Raw genomic sequence first — 18,268 nt, 5'->3', positions numbered from 1 at the left:
CCGACCTAGTTTTTCCCCTTGGGGTGCTCCAGTGCTGTTTGTTAAGAAGAAGGATGGCACCATGAGGTTATGCATTGACTACAGGCAGCTGAACAAGGTCACGGTGTGGAATAAGTATCCTTTGCCCCGTATTGATGATTTATTTGACCAGCTGAAGGGTGCCAAGGTATTCTCTAAGATCAATTTGAGATCTAGGTATCATCAATTACATATTAGAGAAGAGGATGTGCCTAAGACAACTTTTCGAACGAGGTATAGGCAGTATGAGTTCCTAGTGATGCCATTTGGGTTGACCAATGCGCCAGCTGCGTTTATGGATCTCATGAACAGGTTGTTCCGACGTTACTTGGATCGCTTTATGATTGTATTCATAGACGACATTCTGGTGTATTCTAAGAGTCAGAAGGCACACATGAAGCATATTGTGCTAAAGACTTTGAGGAGGAGGCAGTTGTATGCCAAATTCAGCAAGTGTCAGTTCTGGTTAGACAGAGTTAGTTTCTTGGGACATGTGATCTCTGCAGAGGGTATATATGTAGATCCCCAGAAGATTAAGGTAGTAGTGAACTGGTCACGACCTACCAGTGTTACTGAGGTACGGAGTTTCCTTGGGTTAGCCGGGTATAATCGTCGCTTTGTAGAAGGTTTTTCTGCCATAGCGGCGCCTCTCACTCATTTGATAAGAAAAGGAGTTAAGTTTGAATGGTTAGATGAGTGTGAGAAGAGCTTTAATGAACTCAAGACTAGGTTAACCACCGCTCCGGTTTTGGCACTTCCAGATGATAGTGGGAATTTCGTTATCTACAGTGATGCATTCCAACACGGACTTGGTTGTGTGCTAATGCAGCATGGTCGGGTGATTGCTTATGCTTCTAGGCAACTAAATAAGCATGAGTTGAATTATCCTGTTTATGATTTGGAATTAGCTGCAGTGGTTTTTGCCTTGAAGATTTGGAGACATTATCTCTATGGAGAAACATGTCAGATTTTTACGGATCACAAGAGTTTAAAGTATTTATTCACCCAGAAGGAACTGAATTTGAGGCAAAGAGATGGCTAGAGTTGATTAAAGATTATGATTGTACCATCGAGCATCACCCGGGAAGAGCTAATGTTGTGGCTGATGCACTCAGCAGGAAATCCTCCGGATCTGTAGCTTATCTTCGAGGTAGGTATGTGCCATTAATAGTAGAAATGAGGAAGCTCAGAGTTGAACTAGGTGTGGATAAGCAGGGAGCACTCTTAGCTACTCTCCATGTGAGACCAGTGCTAGTGGAACGAATACTCACCGCTCAATCACAGGATCCTTTGATTTGCACGCTACGAGCAGAGGTGGAGAATGGTGACAGAACTGACTGTTCAGTAAGAAATGATGGAGCTTTAATGGTGGGTACCAGGTTATATGTCCCTAATGATGAAGCTTTAAAGAGGGAAATTCTTGAGGAGGCCCATGGTTCAGCTTTTGCAATGCACCCTGGAAGTACTAAGATGTATCATACTTTGAGAGAGCACTACTGGTGGCCTTTTATGAAGAAAAAAATAGCAGAATATGTTAAGAAGTGCTTAATTTGTCAGCAAGTGAAAGCTGAACGGCATAAACCATCAGGGTTGTTACAACCACTTCCGATTCCGGAATGGAAGTGGGAACATCTTACTATGGATTTCGTATTCAAGCTTCCCCGAATACAGAATAAGCATGATGGAGTTTGGGTAATCGTGGATCGACTCACCAAATCCGCCCACTTTTTACCGGTGAGAGCAAACTATACACTAAATAAGTTGGCCAAGATCTTCATAGATGAGATAGTGAGACTTCATGGGGTGCCAGTATCTATTATTTCAGATAGAGATCCACGGTTTACCTCCCATTTTTGGACGAAGTTAAATGAAGCTTTTGGAACCTAGTTGTGGTTTAGTACTGCATTTCACCCCTAGACAGATGGTCAGTCTGAGAGGATAATTCAGACTTTAGAAGATATGTTGAGAGCTTGTGCACTACAGTTTCAGGGTGACTAGGATGAGAAGTTGCCACTTATGGAGTTTGCCTATAATAACAGTTATCAGGCGAGTATCAAGATGTCTCCATTTGATGCCTTATATGGGAAACAGTGTAGAACTCCATTTTATTGAGATGAAGTAGGTGAGCACAGATTGGAAGTGTCAGATGATGTTGAACGGATGAAGGAACAAGTGAAAATAATTAGAGAACGACTCAAGGCAGCGCAGGACCAACAAAAGAGCTATGCAGACAATAGAAGGAAAAACCTCCAGTTTGAGGTTGGTGATTGGGTATTTCTGAAGTTATTGCCTTGGAAGGGCGTAATGAGATTTGGGAGGCGAGGAAAACTAAGTCCTCGCTATATTGAGCCATATGAGATCGTGGAGCGTGTGGGCCCAGTAGCTTACAGGCTTGCTTTGCCTTCAGATCTTTCCCGGTTGCACGATGTATTCCATGTCTTGATGCTCCGGAAGTACATTTCTGATCCTTCCTATGTTTTGGAAGAACAACCAATAGAATTACAAGAAGATTTGACTTATATAGAGCAACCGGTCCAGATTTTGGATTGAAGACGCAAGTATTGCGTTCGAGTGAGATCCCACTTGTGAAGGTCTTGTGGAGAAGTCATAATGTTGAAGAGGCCACATAGGAACCCAAGGACCAAATGCGGGAACAGTACCCTTACCTCTTCGAGTGACAGGTACGTAAATTTCGAGGACGAAATTTTTATAAGGGGGGTAGATTGTAATAACCCAAACCTTCATTAATATTTAACTATTAAACTCTTAAGAGGAAATGACACTTTTGCCCTTAGAATATTCTAGTAAAGGAAAAGTTGACTTTTTGACCAAGAAAGAATTTGACTATTCCACTTGCATCGTTGCGTAGAGTGCGACGAAACGAGTCCGTAGACACGGAGTGGACTCAAATCGGAGTTGTAACGAAGAAGTTACGATCAAAAGAAGTTCAGTGGCACAATCGTAAATGTTTTGAAGTTCAGAATTTTTAAACCCAGATTTCTTCTTCCTCTCATGAATGTTTCGAATAGCCATTTTCAGACAACTATTTCTCCTCCGTCTGGCCACCAAATCGAGTGCCACAACTTGTAAATTCTTCGCCTCTCTCTCCTCTTCCCATACATGCTCATATCCAGCCTTGATTCCAAGCGAATCAACCAGAAAATCAAGCCAAAATTGAGCCCAAAAACGGGCAGCTTCGAACCCAGAAATTTCAAGGTATTTTCCGGCGGATTCCAGCCGCCATAGCTCAGGTAATTGCACCCAAACTACTCTCCTACCTTTCCTTTGTGTTATTCCTTGAAAACACAACGTGAATCCATTCCAATTTCTTTGATTTTGAAACTAAATTTTTTTAGGTTTTTCAAGAGACAGAAAGCTTCATTCGAGGGCTTTAAAGTTTGAATTGATCGTCGAGCCAAGGTATAAAGTTACTCCCCTTGATGTGCTTAATCCGTAGGTGTGATTATTGGCCGGCGGTTTGGAGTTTTCCGATCGCGGGAAAATTGCTCAATGCACCCGCCGGCGGTGGCAGCGCGTCACCAGGGTGTCAATGTTAGGTTTTTGTCCTAGAATGATCCTCATGTTGTCACGAGCGCGTAGGAATTCGCGGATCTTAATTTGGATAACGTTTGGACCTCGAACGGATCTCGCATCTTGTGTGATTTCCGGGTTCAATGGTTTTAAACCATTGATCTTGCGATTGTGACCAAACCAACCGTCCGTTTGAGACCAGACTCATGGGACTTGTTTCCTAGGTTTAAAGGAACGTTAAAGTGGGCACATGAGTAACTTTAATTGGATGCACGCACTTCTAGGAGCCGGGGGTTAAGGTTTTATTTACATATTTATATCGAGCAGTTTTATTAATATATATATCTATATATATATATATTATTATGGTAATTGAATCAGGCACCCGGGCACCAGTTAACCCGCAGGAGGGACCTCCAAAAGGTCCAGCGAGCTCGGACTAGCTGTGAGTGGACTTTTTGTTTTCATAATAAATGAATTTATGCTATTCAGTTACAGTATTTGATATTGAATAAGTTTTATTCAAAGATTAGTGTTTTATTAGTTGATATATGCTTTTAAATGTTTCGAATTCACATGCTACCAGTGGCGGATCCAGGATTATGTAGCCAAGGGGGCTTAGTGTAAAAAGTCTGAAATTTTTCTACAAAGAAAATAATGCTAAAAAGATAGAAAGATAGTACTTCCATTCATAATTCATAACAAAACCAATAATACAAGTTACAATTGTCCACGACGAGTTTTCATATTCTGAAAACGTTGCATTATAATTTCGTTATCAATACAAGCAAAAACATCTCTCTCAATGTAAACAATCAAGCTATCATTCAACCATTGATCTCCCATTCTATTGCGAAGTGGATTTTTAATAATATTCATAGCGGAAAATGCCCTCTCCACTGATGCAGTTGCAACCGGTAAAACCAAAGCCAACGTAAGAAGCAAATACACAAAAGGAAATATTTCATGCATTCCTTTCTCCACCATTTTTTCCGCAAGACTATTTATCCCTTCCAATTGAGAAAAATCACTACTTGAACGCATATGATGAACATAAACACCAAGTTGATCTTCAAGCATCAATAAGTCTCTATCCGAAAAATCATAAGGATAAAATTGAGCAAGACGAACTAGCTTTCATTTGTCAAAAGCCACAAAGTTATTTTTTGGACTCAAGCATGCCAAACAAGTAAGTAACTCAGTACTTACCTCGTTGAAGCGATCATTTAACTCCGCCAGTTGCCCATCAATTACATGAATAAAGATCTCCACACGATAACGATGATAATTTGTCTTCATTGGAGCATTACGTCGTGATCTCCCTGGAATTACATATTCCTCATCCATGGTAGGAACTATAATATCATGTTTGTAAAAAAATGAGGATGCTTGCTCAACCAATTCTTCAAACTCATTATCCCTCATCAACTGCAGGTTTTCCTTGCATGTTTTCACTAAATTCATTGCACTCACAATGTCTTGATCTTTCTTTTGCAATGCTAGAGACAAAGTGTTTGTTATTCCCAATATAGCTTTCATTACAAATAAGTGAAACACAAACTCAAAAGATTGTATTTCTCTCCATAACTTATAGGCTTCACCCGAACTATCATTAGGATTATCATCAACAATCATTTGAAGCACATTCACCACAGATGGGAACATAGAAATGATACTAATCAACGTACCATAATGTGAGTTCCATCGTGTATCGCCGGCACGTTTGAGAGTCCTTTCTTGATTTAAGCCCCGCCCCGTTATAAGACAATCATCTTCAAAAGCTCTCACAAGCTCTTCTTGGTATTGTGCTCTAAGTGCATCGCGACGCTTACAAGATGCTCCAACAACATTAACCAAACTATTAGCCGTTGTGAAAAAAGAGTTGACATCAATGTTTTTCTTTGCTACCGCAACAAGAGCTAGTTGAAGTTGATGAGCAAAGCAATGAACATAAAATGCACAAGGTTGTTCTCTCAAAATCTTTGTCTTAAGGCCATTGAACTCACCTCTCATATTGCTAGCTCCATCATAACCTTGTCCTCGTAGCTTGGAAAAGCTCAAATTCGCGGAAGAAAAGAATTCATCAATTGCTTCCTTTAGTGCACTTGAAGTAGTGTCGGTTACATGTTGAACCCCCACAAACCTTTCAATTATTTGTCCTTTGTCATTCACATAACGCAACACCATCGCCATTTGCTCCTTTATTGAAACATCACGTGCTTCATCCACCATTATTGAAAAATATCTATCTTTTACATCACTCAAGATAAGATCAATGGTTTCTTTGGCACAAGAATTGACAAGATCTTTTTGAATTGAAGGAGCTATTAACTTTAAATTTCCCGGAGCATTTTCCAACACAACGGCCTTAACTTTTTCATCATGATCCGCAAGAAATTGCAAGAGCTCTAAATAATTCCCTTTATTACTTGATTGTGCACTTTCATCATGACCACGAAAAGAAAGCCCTTGCCGCAACAAATACCTAGTGCACTTAAGTGATGCATTCAAGCAAGTGCGATAAGCCGTGCGAGCTTGGCTTGTTTGCTTGATCACAATTGTTTCAATGTGTGTAGTTTGATGCATCAAATTGTAAGCAACTTCTCTAGCTTGGTTGTGAACACTACCAACCGGTCCAATATGAAGGTTAAATCTTTCTTTCGCCTTCTTCCAATTATTGAAGCCTACCCCAGTGAATGCATCACCACCCACTTGATCAAAATTAGATTTGAAGAGATAACAATGAAGACAAAACGCAGCATCTTTAGCAATACTATATTCCAACCAATCATGATCATCAAACCAATGAGCAATGAAGCGTCTATTAATTCCTGATTGATTAGTTTGTGGGAATTTATAACTTCTAGGTTGACAAGGTCCCTTTTGTAGATATGCTCTTCGGATCTCATCCCGAATATTAGGACTATAATCCGCCATTCGAGTTCTTAGTCCAGGGTCTGCTTGAAGATTAGCTAAGATCTCATCTACTTCAATTGGTCTTGCATTTGAACTACCTGGATTACACAGAGAAGAACTATCCGTAGATAATTTTCTTTTAAAGAATCGTTCCATAAATCTACAAATCAATTAATTCAATCAATCATTAATTTTTATCCAAATTATCATATGAATATTAAAATTTCAATAACCCACTCTCAATATTCAATATACTCCCTAAACCCATATAAATCAATATTCAATATACCAAATTATCATATCAAATAGCAATCAATATTTAATATACCCAATCAATTCATATTATCAACCAAACATAAACTCAATCAATCTACATTAATATGATTATCACTATGATTCATATCCATAAATTTAATTACATAAAAAAAAATATATCAATATGAATCATATCCACAAATTTCAAGCATAAACTCAATCAATCAATATGATTCATATCCATAAATTTCATTACATATAAAAAAAAATCAATATCAACAATATATATTATCACTATAATTATTAATTTCAGATTTTCCATGCTTACTTACTTGTAGTTTAAAAAATGCGCGGCGGACGGCGGTAGAAGGTGGTGGTGATCGGCACTGGGCCACCGGTGAAGAGTTGATGGAGGAGGTTGTCCAAGGTTGGGAGGTTAGGGTTTGAGAGGATGGGAAGAGAGGGGCTGCTGTGGAATTGGGAATGAAGGAGAAAATGAATCTGTGCAGAGTGCTATGCGTGTGTGTGCTGTTCTGTTTTTTTTTTTTTTTTTTTTTTAAACCTGGCCCAAAACGACGTCGTTTTGAGGCCAGGTCAATTAAAAAAAATTTTGACTGAGCCTTGACCAAACGACGTCGTTTGGCAAGGCAGGTTTTAAAAAAAATTACGCGCAGCGCAGCTGCACAGGGCATTTCACTGGGGCATTTCGTCGAGCACATTGTGTGCATACAAAGGGGCTTCCAGGTGCTGTCCAAGGGGGCTTCCATGGACTCCCTTGCCAAATTGCCAGCCTTCCAAGGGGTCGTCCGACCCCTCTTGTCCTAACGTAGATCCGCCCCTGCATGCTACCGAGTGAGATATCCGTTACGGATATAGGAAAAGGAAATTTTAGCTAAATAACAGGTAAATGGCAGCAAAGTTCTAGATTTAACAGAAATTCAGTTATTTATCATATTTTTCAGAGATTTTAGATTTTCTTAAGCCACCTTAGGTACCCAGTTATTGAAACAGGTTGCCTTTGGATATGACGATGTCCACGGACATCCAGGTTGCCTTCAGTTTTGTCAGCGCGCTTGACATTTGCCTCACGAGTTTCAGGGACGCCGGGACCGTGGGAGCCAGGAATGCTGATCAGGCTGACTACGGTCCCCTGAATCCTACCAGTTTGCGGCTTGGTTTGACTTTGTGTCACCGAGACCTGCCAGGGGAATTGACGGATTATCAGGAATTGACAGAATTTAAGGGGTACACCTAGGTGATAGTTTTAAACTGATTTCAGTGCTTTTAAGAGTTTAAAGATGATATAAGTATGCTTGACATATATTTATATATATAAGTGCATGGATTTCAGTATGTATACGATTAAAAGAATGAATTAGTTTTGTATAACTGTTTTTACAGTGGGGCTCTGATGCTATTTTTCTTAAAATTTTGTTTTTGGGTCCACTCAACTTTTAAATGTTTTGCGCCCCCAGGCCGTAGACGTGCATCTGAAAGCCACCACAGGGCAGTTTCCACTTCTTGCATCTCTTCAGCTTAGTGTAGGGTCCTTGACCCTCCAAATGTTCATCTTGAAAATTAACTTGTATAGATGCTCTGATATTGCCCCTAGGCTCGTACTTTATTGTTGATTGTATATATATATATATATATACGCATGCTGGAAGTTGGGTTGTGTATATATGCTTGTTTTGAAAAGTGTAATTTTGGGGATTGAACAAATTACAGGGGAGACTCGACCAAATTTTAGGTACAAGTCAAGGCTAAAATGAAATTAAGTTTGTAACCAGAAGGGCAACCAGGTCATTTGTGCTCGGCACATACCAGGTGTCGATCACAAACAAGGTTCCGCTCAGATTCCAAAGGGGAATTTGGGTAGGGTTCTGCCATTGGATTTCACTCAGAACCCACCAAATGACTCCTCCCATCATATTATGATATTCCCCAAGTTTTGGACTCAATTTGATATCGATTCGTCCATGAAATTGGACAATTCAGGTCCGTACGAAGTTCGTTATGAAATGGAGTGGTTGGTGTATTGCATAGTTGTAGGGATTGGATTTCACTTAAAACCCACCAAATGACTCTTCCCACCATATTATGATGTTCCCCAAGTTTTGGACTCAATTCGATATCGATTGGTCCATGACAATGGACAATTTAGGTTCGTACGAAGTTCGTTCTGAAATGCAGCGGTTGGTGTATTGCATAGTTCTAGAGATTGGATTTCACTCAAAACCCACCAAATGACTCCTGCCATCATATTATGATGTTCCCCAAGTTTTGGACTCAATCCGATATCGATTGGTCCATGAAATTGGACAAGTCAGGTTCGTACGAAGTTCGTTATGAAATGGAGTGGTTGCTGTATTGCAAAGTTGTAGGGATTGGATTTCACTTAAAACCCACCAAATGACTCCTCCCACCATATTATGATGTTCCCCAAGTTTTGGACTCAATTCGATATGGATTGGTCCATGACAATGGACAATTTAGGTTCGTACGAAGTTCGTTCTGAAATGCAGCGGTTGGTGTATTGCATAGTTCTAGAGATTGGATTTCACTCAAAACCCACCAAATGACTCCTCCCATCATATTATGATGTTCCCCAAGTTTTGGACTCAATCCGATATCGATTGGTCCATGAAATTGGAGAAGTCAGGTTCGTACGAAGTGCGTTATGAAATAGAGTGGTTTGTGTATTTAAAAGTTTTAGCCATTGGATTTCACTCAAAAGTCACCAAATGACTCCTCCCACCATATTATGTTGTTCCCCAAGTGTTGGACTCAATCCGATATGGATTGGTCCATGAAATTGGACAATTCAAGTTCGTACGAAGTTCGTTATGAAATGGAGTGGGTGGTGTATTGCATAGTTTTAGCCATTGAATTTCATTCAAAATTCACCAAATGACTCCACCCATCATATTATGATGTCCCCCAAGTTTTGTACTAAATCCCATATCGATTGGTCCATGAAATTGGACAATTCAGGCTCGTACGAAGTTCGTTCTGAAATGGAGTGGTTTGTGTATTTCAAAGTTTGAGCCACTGGATTTCACTCAAAAGTCACCAAATGACTCCTCCCACCATATTATGATGTTCCCCAAGTTTTGGACTCAATTCGATATGATTTGTCCATGACAATGGACAATTTAGGTTCGTACGAAGTTCGTTCTGAAATGCAGCGGTTGGTGTATTGCATAGTTCTAGAGATTGGATTTCACTCAAAACCCACCAAATGACTCCTCCCACAATATTATGATGTTCCCCAAGTTTTGGACTTAATCCGATATCGATTGGTCCATGAAATTGGACAATTTAGGTCTGTACGAAGTTCGTTATGAAATGGAGTGGGTGGTGTATTGCATAGTTTTAGCCATTGGATTTCATTCAAAATTCAGCAAATGACTCCACCCAACATATTATGATGTCCCCCAAGTTTTGTACTAAATCCCATATCGATTGGTCCATGAAATTGGACAATTCAGGTTCGTACGAAGTTCATTATGAAATGGAGTGGTTGCTGTATTGCATAGTTGTAGGGATTGGATATCACTCAAAACCCACCAAATGACTTCTCCCACCATATTATGATGTTCCCCAAGTTTTGGAATCAATTCGATATCGATTGCTCCATGACATTGGACAATTTAGGTTCGCACGAAGTTCGTTCTGAAATGCAGCGGTTGGTGTATTGCATAATTCTAGAGATTGGATTTCACTCAAAACCCACCAAATGACTCCTCCCATCATATTATGATGTTCCCCAAGTTTTGGACTAAATCCGATATCGAGTGGTCCATGAAATTGGACAATTCAGGTTCGTACGAAGTTCGTTATGAAATAGAGTGGTTTGTGTATTTAAAAGTTTTAGCCATTGGATTTCACTCAAAAGTCATCAAATGACTCCTCCCACCATATTATGATGTTCCCCAAGTTTTGGACTCAATCAGATATGGATTGGTCCATGAAATTGGACAATTCAAGTTCGTACGAAGTTCGTTATGAAATGGAGTGGGTGGTGTATTGCATAGTTTTAGCCATTAGATTTCATTCAAAATTCACCAAATGACTTCACCCATCATATTATGATGTCCCCCAAGTTTTGTACTAAATCCCATATCGATTGGTCCAGGAAATTGGACAATTCAGGCTCGTACGAAGTTCGTTCTGAAATGGAGTGGTTTGTGTATTTCAAAGTTTTAGCCACTGGATTTCACTCAAAAGTCACCAAATGACTCCTCCCACCATATTATGATGTTCCCCAAGTTTTGGACTCAATCCGATATTGATTGGTCCATGACAATGGACAATTTAGGTTCGTACGAAGTTCGTTCTGAAATGCAGCGGTTGGTGTATTGCATAGTTCTAGAGACTGGATTTCACGCAGAACCCACCAAATGACTCCTCCCACCATATTATGCTGTTCCCCAAGTTTTGGACTCAATCCGATATCGATTGGTCCATGAAATTGGGCAATTTAGGTCCGTACGAAGTTCGTTATGAAATGGAGTGGGTGGTGTGTTACATAGTTTTAGCCATTGGATTTCATTCAAAATTCGCCAAATGACTCCACCCATCATATTATGATGTCCCCCAAGTTTTGTACTATATCCCATATCGATTAGTCCATAAAATTGGACAATTCAGGTTCGTACGAAGTTCATTATGAAATGGAGTGGTTGCTGTATTGCATAGTTGTAGGGATTGGATTTCACTTAAAACCCACCAAATGACTCCTCCCACCATATTATGTTGTTCCCCAAGTTTTGGACTCAATCCGATATCGATTGGTCCATGAAATTGGGCAATCTAGGTTCGTACGAAGTTCGTTCTAAAATGGAGTGGTTTGTGTATTTCAAAGTTTTGGCCCCTGGATCTCACTCAAAAGTCAGCAAATGACTCCTCCCACCATATTATGATGTTCCCGAAGTTTTAGACTCAATCCGATATGGATTGGTCCATGAAATCGGACAATTCAAGTTCGTACGAAGTTCGTTATGAATTGGAGTGGGTGGTGTATTGCATAGTTTTAGCCATTGGATGTCATTCAAAATTCACCAAATGACTCCACCCATCATATTATGATGTTCTCCAAGTTCTGGACTCAATCCAATATCGATTGGTCCTTGAAATTGGACAATTCAGGTTCGTACGAAGCTTGTTATGAAATGCAGTGGTTTGTGTAATGCATAGTTTTAGCCATTGGATTTCACTCAAAAGTAACCAAATGACTCCTCCCACCATATTATGTTGTTCCCCAAGTTTTGGACTCAATTCGATATCGATTAGTCCATGAAATTGGACAATTTAGGTTCGTACGATGTTCGGTCTGAAATGGAGTGGTTGCCGTAGTGCAGAGTTCTAGAGATTGGATTTCACTCAAAACCCACGACATGACTACTCCCACCATATTAGGTTGTTCCCCAAATTTTGGACTCAATCCGATATCGAATGGTCCATGAAATTGGACAATTCAGGTTCGTACGAAGTTCGTTATGACATGGAGTGGTTTGTGTATTTCAAAGTTTTAGCCATTGGATTTCACTCAGAAGTCTCGAAATGACTCCTCCCACCATATTACGTTGTTCCCCAAGTTTTGGATTCAATCGAATCTTGATTGTTCCATGAAATTGGACAATTCAGGTTCGTATGAAGTTCGTTATGAGATGGAGTAGGTGATGTATTGCATTGTTTTAGCCATTGGATTTCATTCAAAAATCACCAAATGACTCCACCCATCTTATTATGATGTTCCCCAAGTTTTGTACTCAATCCCATATCGATTGGTCCATGAAATTGGACAATTCAGGTTCGTATGAAGTTCGTTCCGAAGTGAAGTGGTTTGTGTATTTCAAAGTTTTAGCCGTTTGATTTCACTCAAAACCCACCAAATGGCTCCTCTCACCATATTATGACGTTCCCCAAGTTCTGGACTCAATCCAATATCGATTGGTCCATGAAATTGGACAATTCAAATTCGTACGAAGTTCGTTATGAAATGGAGTGGTTGGTGCAATGAATAGTTTTAGCCATTGGATTTCACTCAAAAGTGACCAAATGACTCCTCCCACCATATTATGATGTTCCCCAAGTTTTGGACTCAATCCGACATCGATTGGTCCATGAAATGAGATAATTCAGGTTCGTACGAAGTTCGTTATGAAAGGGAGTTGTTGGTGTATTGCATAGTTGTAGACATTGGATTTCACTCAAAACCCACCAAATGACTCCCCCCACAATATTATGATGTTCCCCAAGTTTTGGACACTCCAATATCGATTGGTCCATGAAATTGCACAGTTGTAGAGATTGGACTTCACTCAAAACCCACCAACTGACTCCTCCCATCGTATTATGATGTTCCCCAAGTTCTGGACTCAATCCAATATCGATTGGTCGATGAAATTGGACAATTTAGGTTCGTACGAAGTTCGTTATGAAATGGAGTGGTTGGTATATTTCATAGGTCTAGAGATTGGATTTCACTCAAAACCCACCGAATGACTCCTCCCACCATATTATGATGTTCCCCAATTTTTGGACTCAATCTGGTATCGATTGGTCCATGAAATTGGACAATGGTTCGCACGAAGTTCGCTCGAAAATGGAGTGGTTGGTGTATTGCATAGTTTTAGCCATTGGATTTCACTCAAAAGTCACCACATGACTCCTACCACCTTATCACGATTTTCCCCAAGTTTTGGACTCAATCCGATATCGATTGGTCCATGAAATTGGTCAATTCAGGTTCATGCGAAGTTCGTAAAGAAATGGAGTGGTTGGTGTATTGCGCAGTTTTAGCCATTGGATTTCACTCAAAAGTCACTAAATGACCCCTCCCACCATATTATGTTGTTCCCCAAGTTTGCGACTCAATCCGATATCGATCGATCCATGAAATTGGACAATTCAGCTTCGTACGAAGTTCGTTATGAAATCAAATGGTTGGTGTAATGCGTAGTTCTAGAGATTCGATTTCACTCAAAACCCACCAAATGACTCCTCCAACCATGTTATGATGTTCCCCAAGTTTTGGACCCGATCCGATATCGATTGGTGCATGAAATTGGACAATTTAGGTTCGTACGAAGTTCGTTATGAAATGGAGTGATTGGTATATTGCATAGTTCTAGAGATTGGATTTCACTCAAAACCCACCAAATGACTCCTCCCACCATATTGTGATGTTCCCCAAGTTTTGCATTCAATCCGACATCGATTGGTCCATGAAATCGGACAATTCAGGTTCGTACGAAGTTCGTTATGAAATGGAGTGGTTGGTATATTTCATAGGTCTAGAGATTGGATTTCACTCAAAACCCACCGAATGACTCCTCCCACCATATTATGATGTTCCCCAATTTTTGGACTCAATCTGGTATCGATTGGTCCATGAAATTGGACAATGGTTCGCACGAAGTTCGCTCGAAAATGGAGTGGTTGGTGTATTGCATAGTTTTAGCCATTGGATTTCACTCAAAAGTCACCACATGACTCCTACCACCTTATCACGATTTTCCCCAAGTTTTGGACTCAATCCGATATCGATTGGTCCATGAAATTGGTCAATTCAGGTTCATGCAAAGTTCGTAAAGAAATGGAGTGGTTGGTGTATTGCGCAGTTTTAGCCATTGGATTTCACTCAAAAGTCACCAAATGACCCCTCCCACCATATTATGTTGTTCCCCAAGTTTGCGACTCAATCCGATATCGATCGATCCATGAAATTGGACAATTCAGCTTCGTACGAAGTTCGTTATGAAATCGAATGGTTGGTGTAATGCGTAGTTCTAGAGATTCGATTTCACTCAAAACCCACCAAATGACTCCTCCAACCATGTTAGGATGTTCCCCAAGTTTTGGACCCGATCCGATATCGATTGGTGCATGAAATTGGACAATTTAGGTTCGTACGAAGTTCGTTATGAAATGGAGTGATTGGTATATTGCATAGTTCTAGAGATTGGATTTCACTCAAAACCCACCAAATGACTCCTCCCACCATATTATGATGTTCCCCAATTTTTGGAGTCAATCCGATATCGATTGGTCCATGGTTCGTAAGAAGTTCGTTATGAAATGGAGTGGTTGGTTTATTGCATAGTTGTAGAGATTGGATTTCACTCAAAACCCACCAAATGACCCCTCCCACCATAATATGATGTTCCCCATGTTTTGGACTCAATCCTGTATTGGTTAGTCCATGAAATCGGACAATTCAGGTTCGTACGAAGTTCGTTATGAAATGAAGTGGTTGGTGTATTGCATAGTTGTAGCCATTGGATTTCACACAAAACCCACCAAATGACTCCTGCCACCATATTATAATGTTCCCCAAGTTTTGGACTCAATCCGATATCGATTGGTCCATGAAATTGGACAATTTAGGTTCGTACGAAATTCGTTACGAAATGGAGTGGTTGGTGTATTGCATAGTTCTAGATATTGGATTTTATACAAAACCCACCAAATGACTACTCCCACCATATTATGACGTTCCCCAAGTTTTGGATTCAATCCGATATCGATTGGTCCATGGTTCGTAAGAAGTTTGTTATGAAATGGAGTGGTTGGTGTATTGCATAGTTCTAGAGATTGGATTTCACACAAAACCCACCAAATGACTCCTCCTACCATATCACGATCTTCCCCAAGTTTTGGACTCAATCCGATAACAATTGGTCCAAGAAATTGGACAATTCAGGTTCATCCGAAGTTCGTAATGAAAAGGAGTGGTTGGTGTATTGCGCAGTTTTAGCCATTGGATTTCACTCAAAAGTCACCAAATGACTCCTCCCACCATATTATGTTGTTCGCCAAGTTTGCGACTCAATCCGATGTCGATTGGTCCATGAAATTGGACAATTTAGGTTCGTACGAAGTTTGTTATGAAATGGAGCGGTTGGTGTATTGCATAGTTGTAGAGATTGAATTTCACTCAAAACCCACCAAAGGACTCCTCCTATCATATTATGATGTTCACCAAGTTTTGGACTCAATCCGATATCGATTGGTCCATGGTTCGTACGAAGTTCGTTATGAAATGGAGTGGTTGGTGTATTGAATAGTTGTAGAGATCGGATTTCACTCAAAAACCCACCAAATGACTCCTCCCACCGTATTATGATGTTCCCCAAGTTTTGGACTGAATCCGATTTCGATTGGTCCATGACATTGGACAGTTTAGGTTCGTACGAAGTTCGTTATGAAATGGACTAGTTGGTGTATTGCATAGTTGTAGAGATTGAATTTCACTCAAAACCCACCAAATGACTCCTCCCACCATATTATGATGGTCCCCAAGTTTTGCACTCAATCCGATTTCGATTGGTCCATGAAATAGGACAATTCAAGTTCGTACGACGTTCGTTATGAAATGGAGTGGTTGGTGTATTGTATAGTTGTAGACACTGGATTTAACTCAAAACCCACGAAATGGCTCCTCCTGTCATATTATGTTGTTCCCTAAGTTTTGGACTCAATCCGATATCGGTTGGTCCATGAAATCAAACAATTCAGGTTCGTACAAAGTTCGTTATGAAATGGAGTGGTTGGTGTATTGTATAGTTGTAGACACTGGATTTCACTCAGAAAACTCGAAATGACTCCTCCCACCATATTATGATGGTCCCCAAGTTTTGCACTCAATCCAATTTCGATTGGTCCATGAAATAGGACAATTCAAGTTCGTACGACGTTCGTTATGAAATGGAGTGGTTAGTGTATTGTGTAGTTGTAGACACTGAATTTAACTCAAAACCCATGAAATGGCCCCTCCTGTCATATTATGTTGTTCCCTAAGTTTTGGACTTAATCCGATATCGGTTGGTCCATGAAATCGAACAATTCAGGTTCGTACAAAGTTCGTAATGAAATGGAGTGGTTGGTATATTGCATAGTTCTAGAGATTGAATTTCACTCAAAACCCACCAAATGACTCCTCCCACCATATTGTGATGTTCCCCAAGTTTTGCATTCAATCCGACATCGATTGGTCCATGAAATCGGACAATTCAGGTTCGTACGAAGTTCGTTATGAAATGGAGTGGTTGGTATATTTCATAGGTCTAGAGATTGGATTTCACTCAAAACCCACCAAATGACTCCTCCCACCATATTATGATGTTCCCCAATTTTGGGACTCAATCCGATATCGATTGGTCCATGGTTCATAAGAAGTTCGTTATGAAATGGAGTGGTTGGTTTATTGTATAGTTGTAGAGATTGGATTTCACTCAAAACCCACCAATTGACTCCTCCCACCGTAATATGATGTTCCCCATGTTTTGGACTCAATCCGGTATCGATTGGTCCACGAAATCGGACAATTCAGGTTCGTACCAAGTTCGTTCTGAAATGTAGTGGTTGGTTTATTTCATAGTTGTAGCCATTGGATTTCACACAAAACCCACCAAATGACTCCTCCCACCATATTATAATGTTCCCCAAGTTTTGGACTCAATCCGATATCGATTGGTCCATGGTTCGAACAAAGTTCGTTATGAAATGGAGTGGTTGGTTTATTGCATAGTTGTAGATATTGAATTTCACTCAAAACCCACCAAATGACTCCTCCCACCATAATATGATGTACCCCAAGTTTTGGACTCAATCCGATATCGATTGGTCCATGAAATTGAACAACTTAGGTTCGTACGAAGTTCGTTCTGAAATGGGGTGCTTGGTGTATTGCATAGTTCTAGAAATTGGATTTCAATCAAAACCCACCAAATGATTCCTCGCATCATATTATGATGTTCCCCAAGTTTTGGACTCAATCTGATATCGATTGGTCCATGAAATTGGACAATTCAGGTTCCTACGAAGTTTGTTATAAAATGGAGTTGTTGGTGTATTGCATAGTTGTAGAGATTAGATTTCACTCAAAATCCACCAAATGAGTACTCCCACCATACTATGATGTTCCCCAGGGTTTGGACTCAATCCGATATCGATTGGTCCAAAAAATTGGACAATTCAGCTTCGTACGAAGTTTGTTATGAAATGGAGTGGTTGGTGTAATGCGTACTTCTAGAGATTGGATTTCATTCAAAACCCACCAAATGACTCCTCCCACCATATTATGATGTTCCCCAAGTTTTGGACTCAATTCGATATCGATTGGTGCACGAAATTGGACAATTCAGGTTCGTACGAAGTTCGTTCTGAAATGGAGTGGTTGGTATATTGCATGGTTCTAGAGATATGATTTCACTCAAAACCCACCAAACGACTCCTCCCACCATATTATGATGTTCCCCAAGTTTTGCACTAAAACCGATATCGATTGGTCCATGAAATCAGACAATTCAGGTTCGTACGAAGTTCGTTACGAAATGGAGTGGTTGGTGTATTGTATAGTTGTAGACATTGGAATTCACTCAGAAACTACAAAATGACTCCTCCCGTCATATTATGATGTTCCCCAAGTTTTGGACACAATCTGATATCCGTTGGTCCATGAAATTGGACAATTCAGGTTCGTACAAAGTTCGTTATGAAATGGAGTTGTTTGTGTATTGCAAAGTTTTAGCCATTGGAT

At 40.0% G+C, this 18,268-nt stretch overlaps 1 protein-coding gene and 1 pseudogene across 1 annotated transcript; one reads left to right on the top strand and one right to left on the bottom strand.

Moving 5' to 3' along the window:
- On the top strand, nucleotides 2,179-2,696 carry LOC109946802 (annotated as a pseudogene).
- LOC109946614 (zinc finger MYM-type protein 1-like) lies at nucleotides 4,789-6,552 on the bottom strand. Its single transcript, XM_020554980.1, has 2 exons — nucleotides 4,937-6,552; nucleotides 4,789-4,859 (listed from the first exon to the last, which is right to left on the bottom strand). The coding sequence occupies exons 1-2, from the start codon at nucleotides 6,484-6,486 to the stop codon at nucleotides 4,856-4,858; spliced, it is 1,554 nt and encodes a 517-aa protein (XP_020410569.1). The 5' UTR covers nucleotides 6,487-6,552; the 3' UTR covers nucleotides 4,789-4,855.

This window comes from Prunus persica, chromosome G1 (genome assembly GCF_000346465.2).
Source record: "Prunus persica cultivar Lovell chromosome G1, Prunus_persica_NCBIv2, whole genome shotgun sequence".
In the NCBI taxonomy this organism is placed as follows: Eukaryota; Viridiplantae; Streptophyta; class Magnoliopsida; order Rosales; family Rosaceae; genus Prunus; species Prunus persica.
The sequence above is the reverse complement of the archived record's forward strand: the minus strand, read 5'-3'. Positions and strand labels throughout refer to the sequence as shown.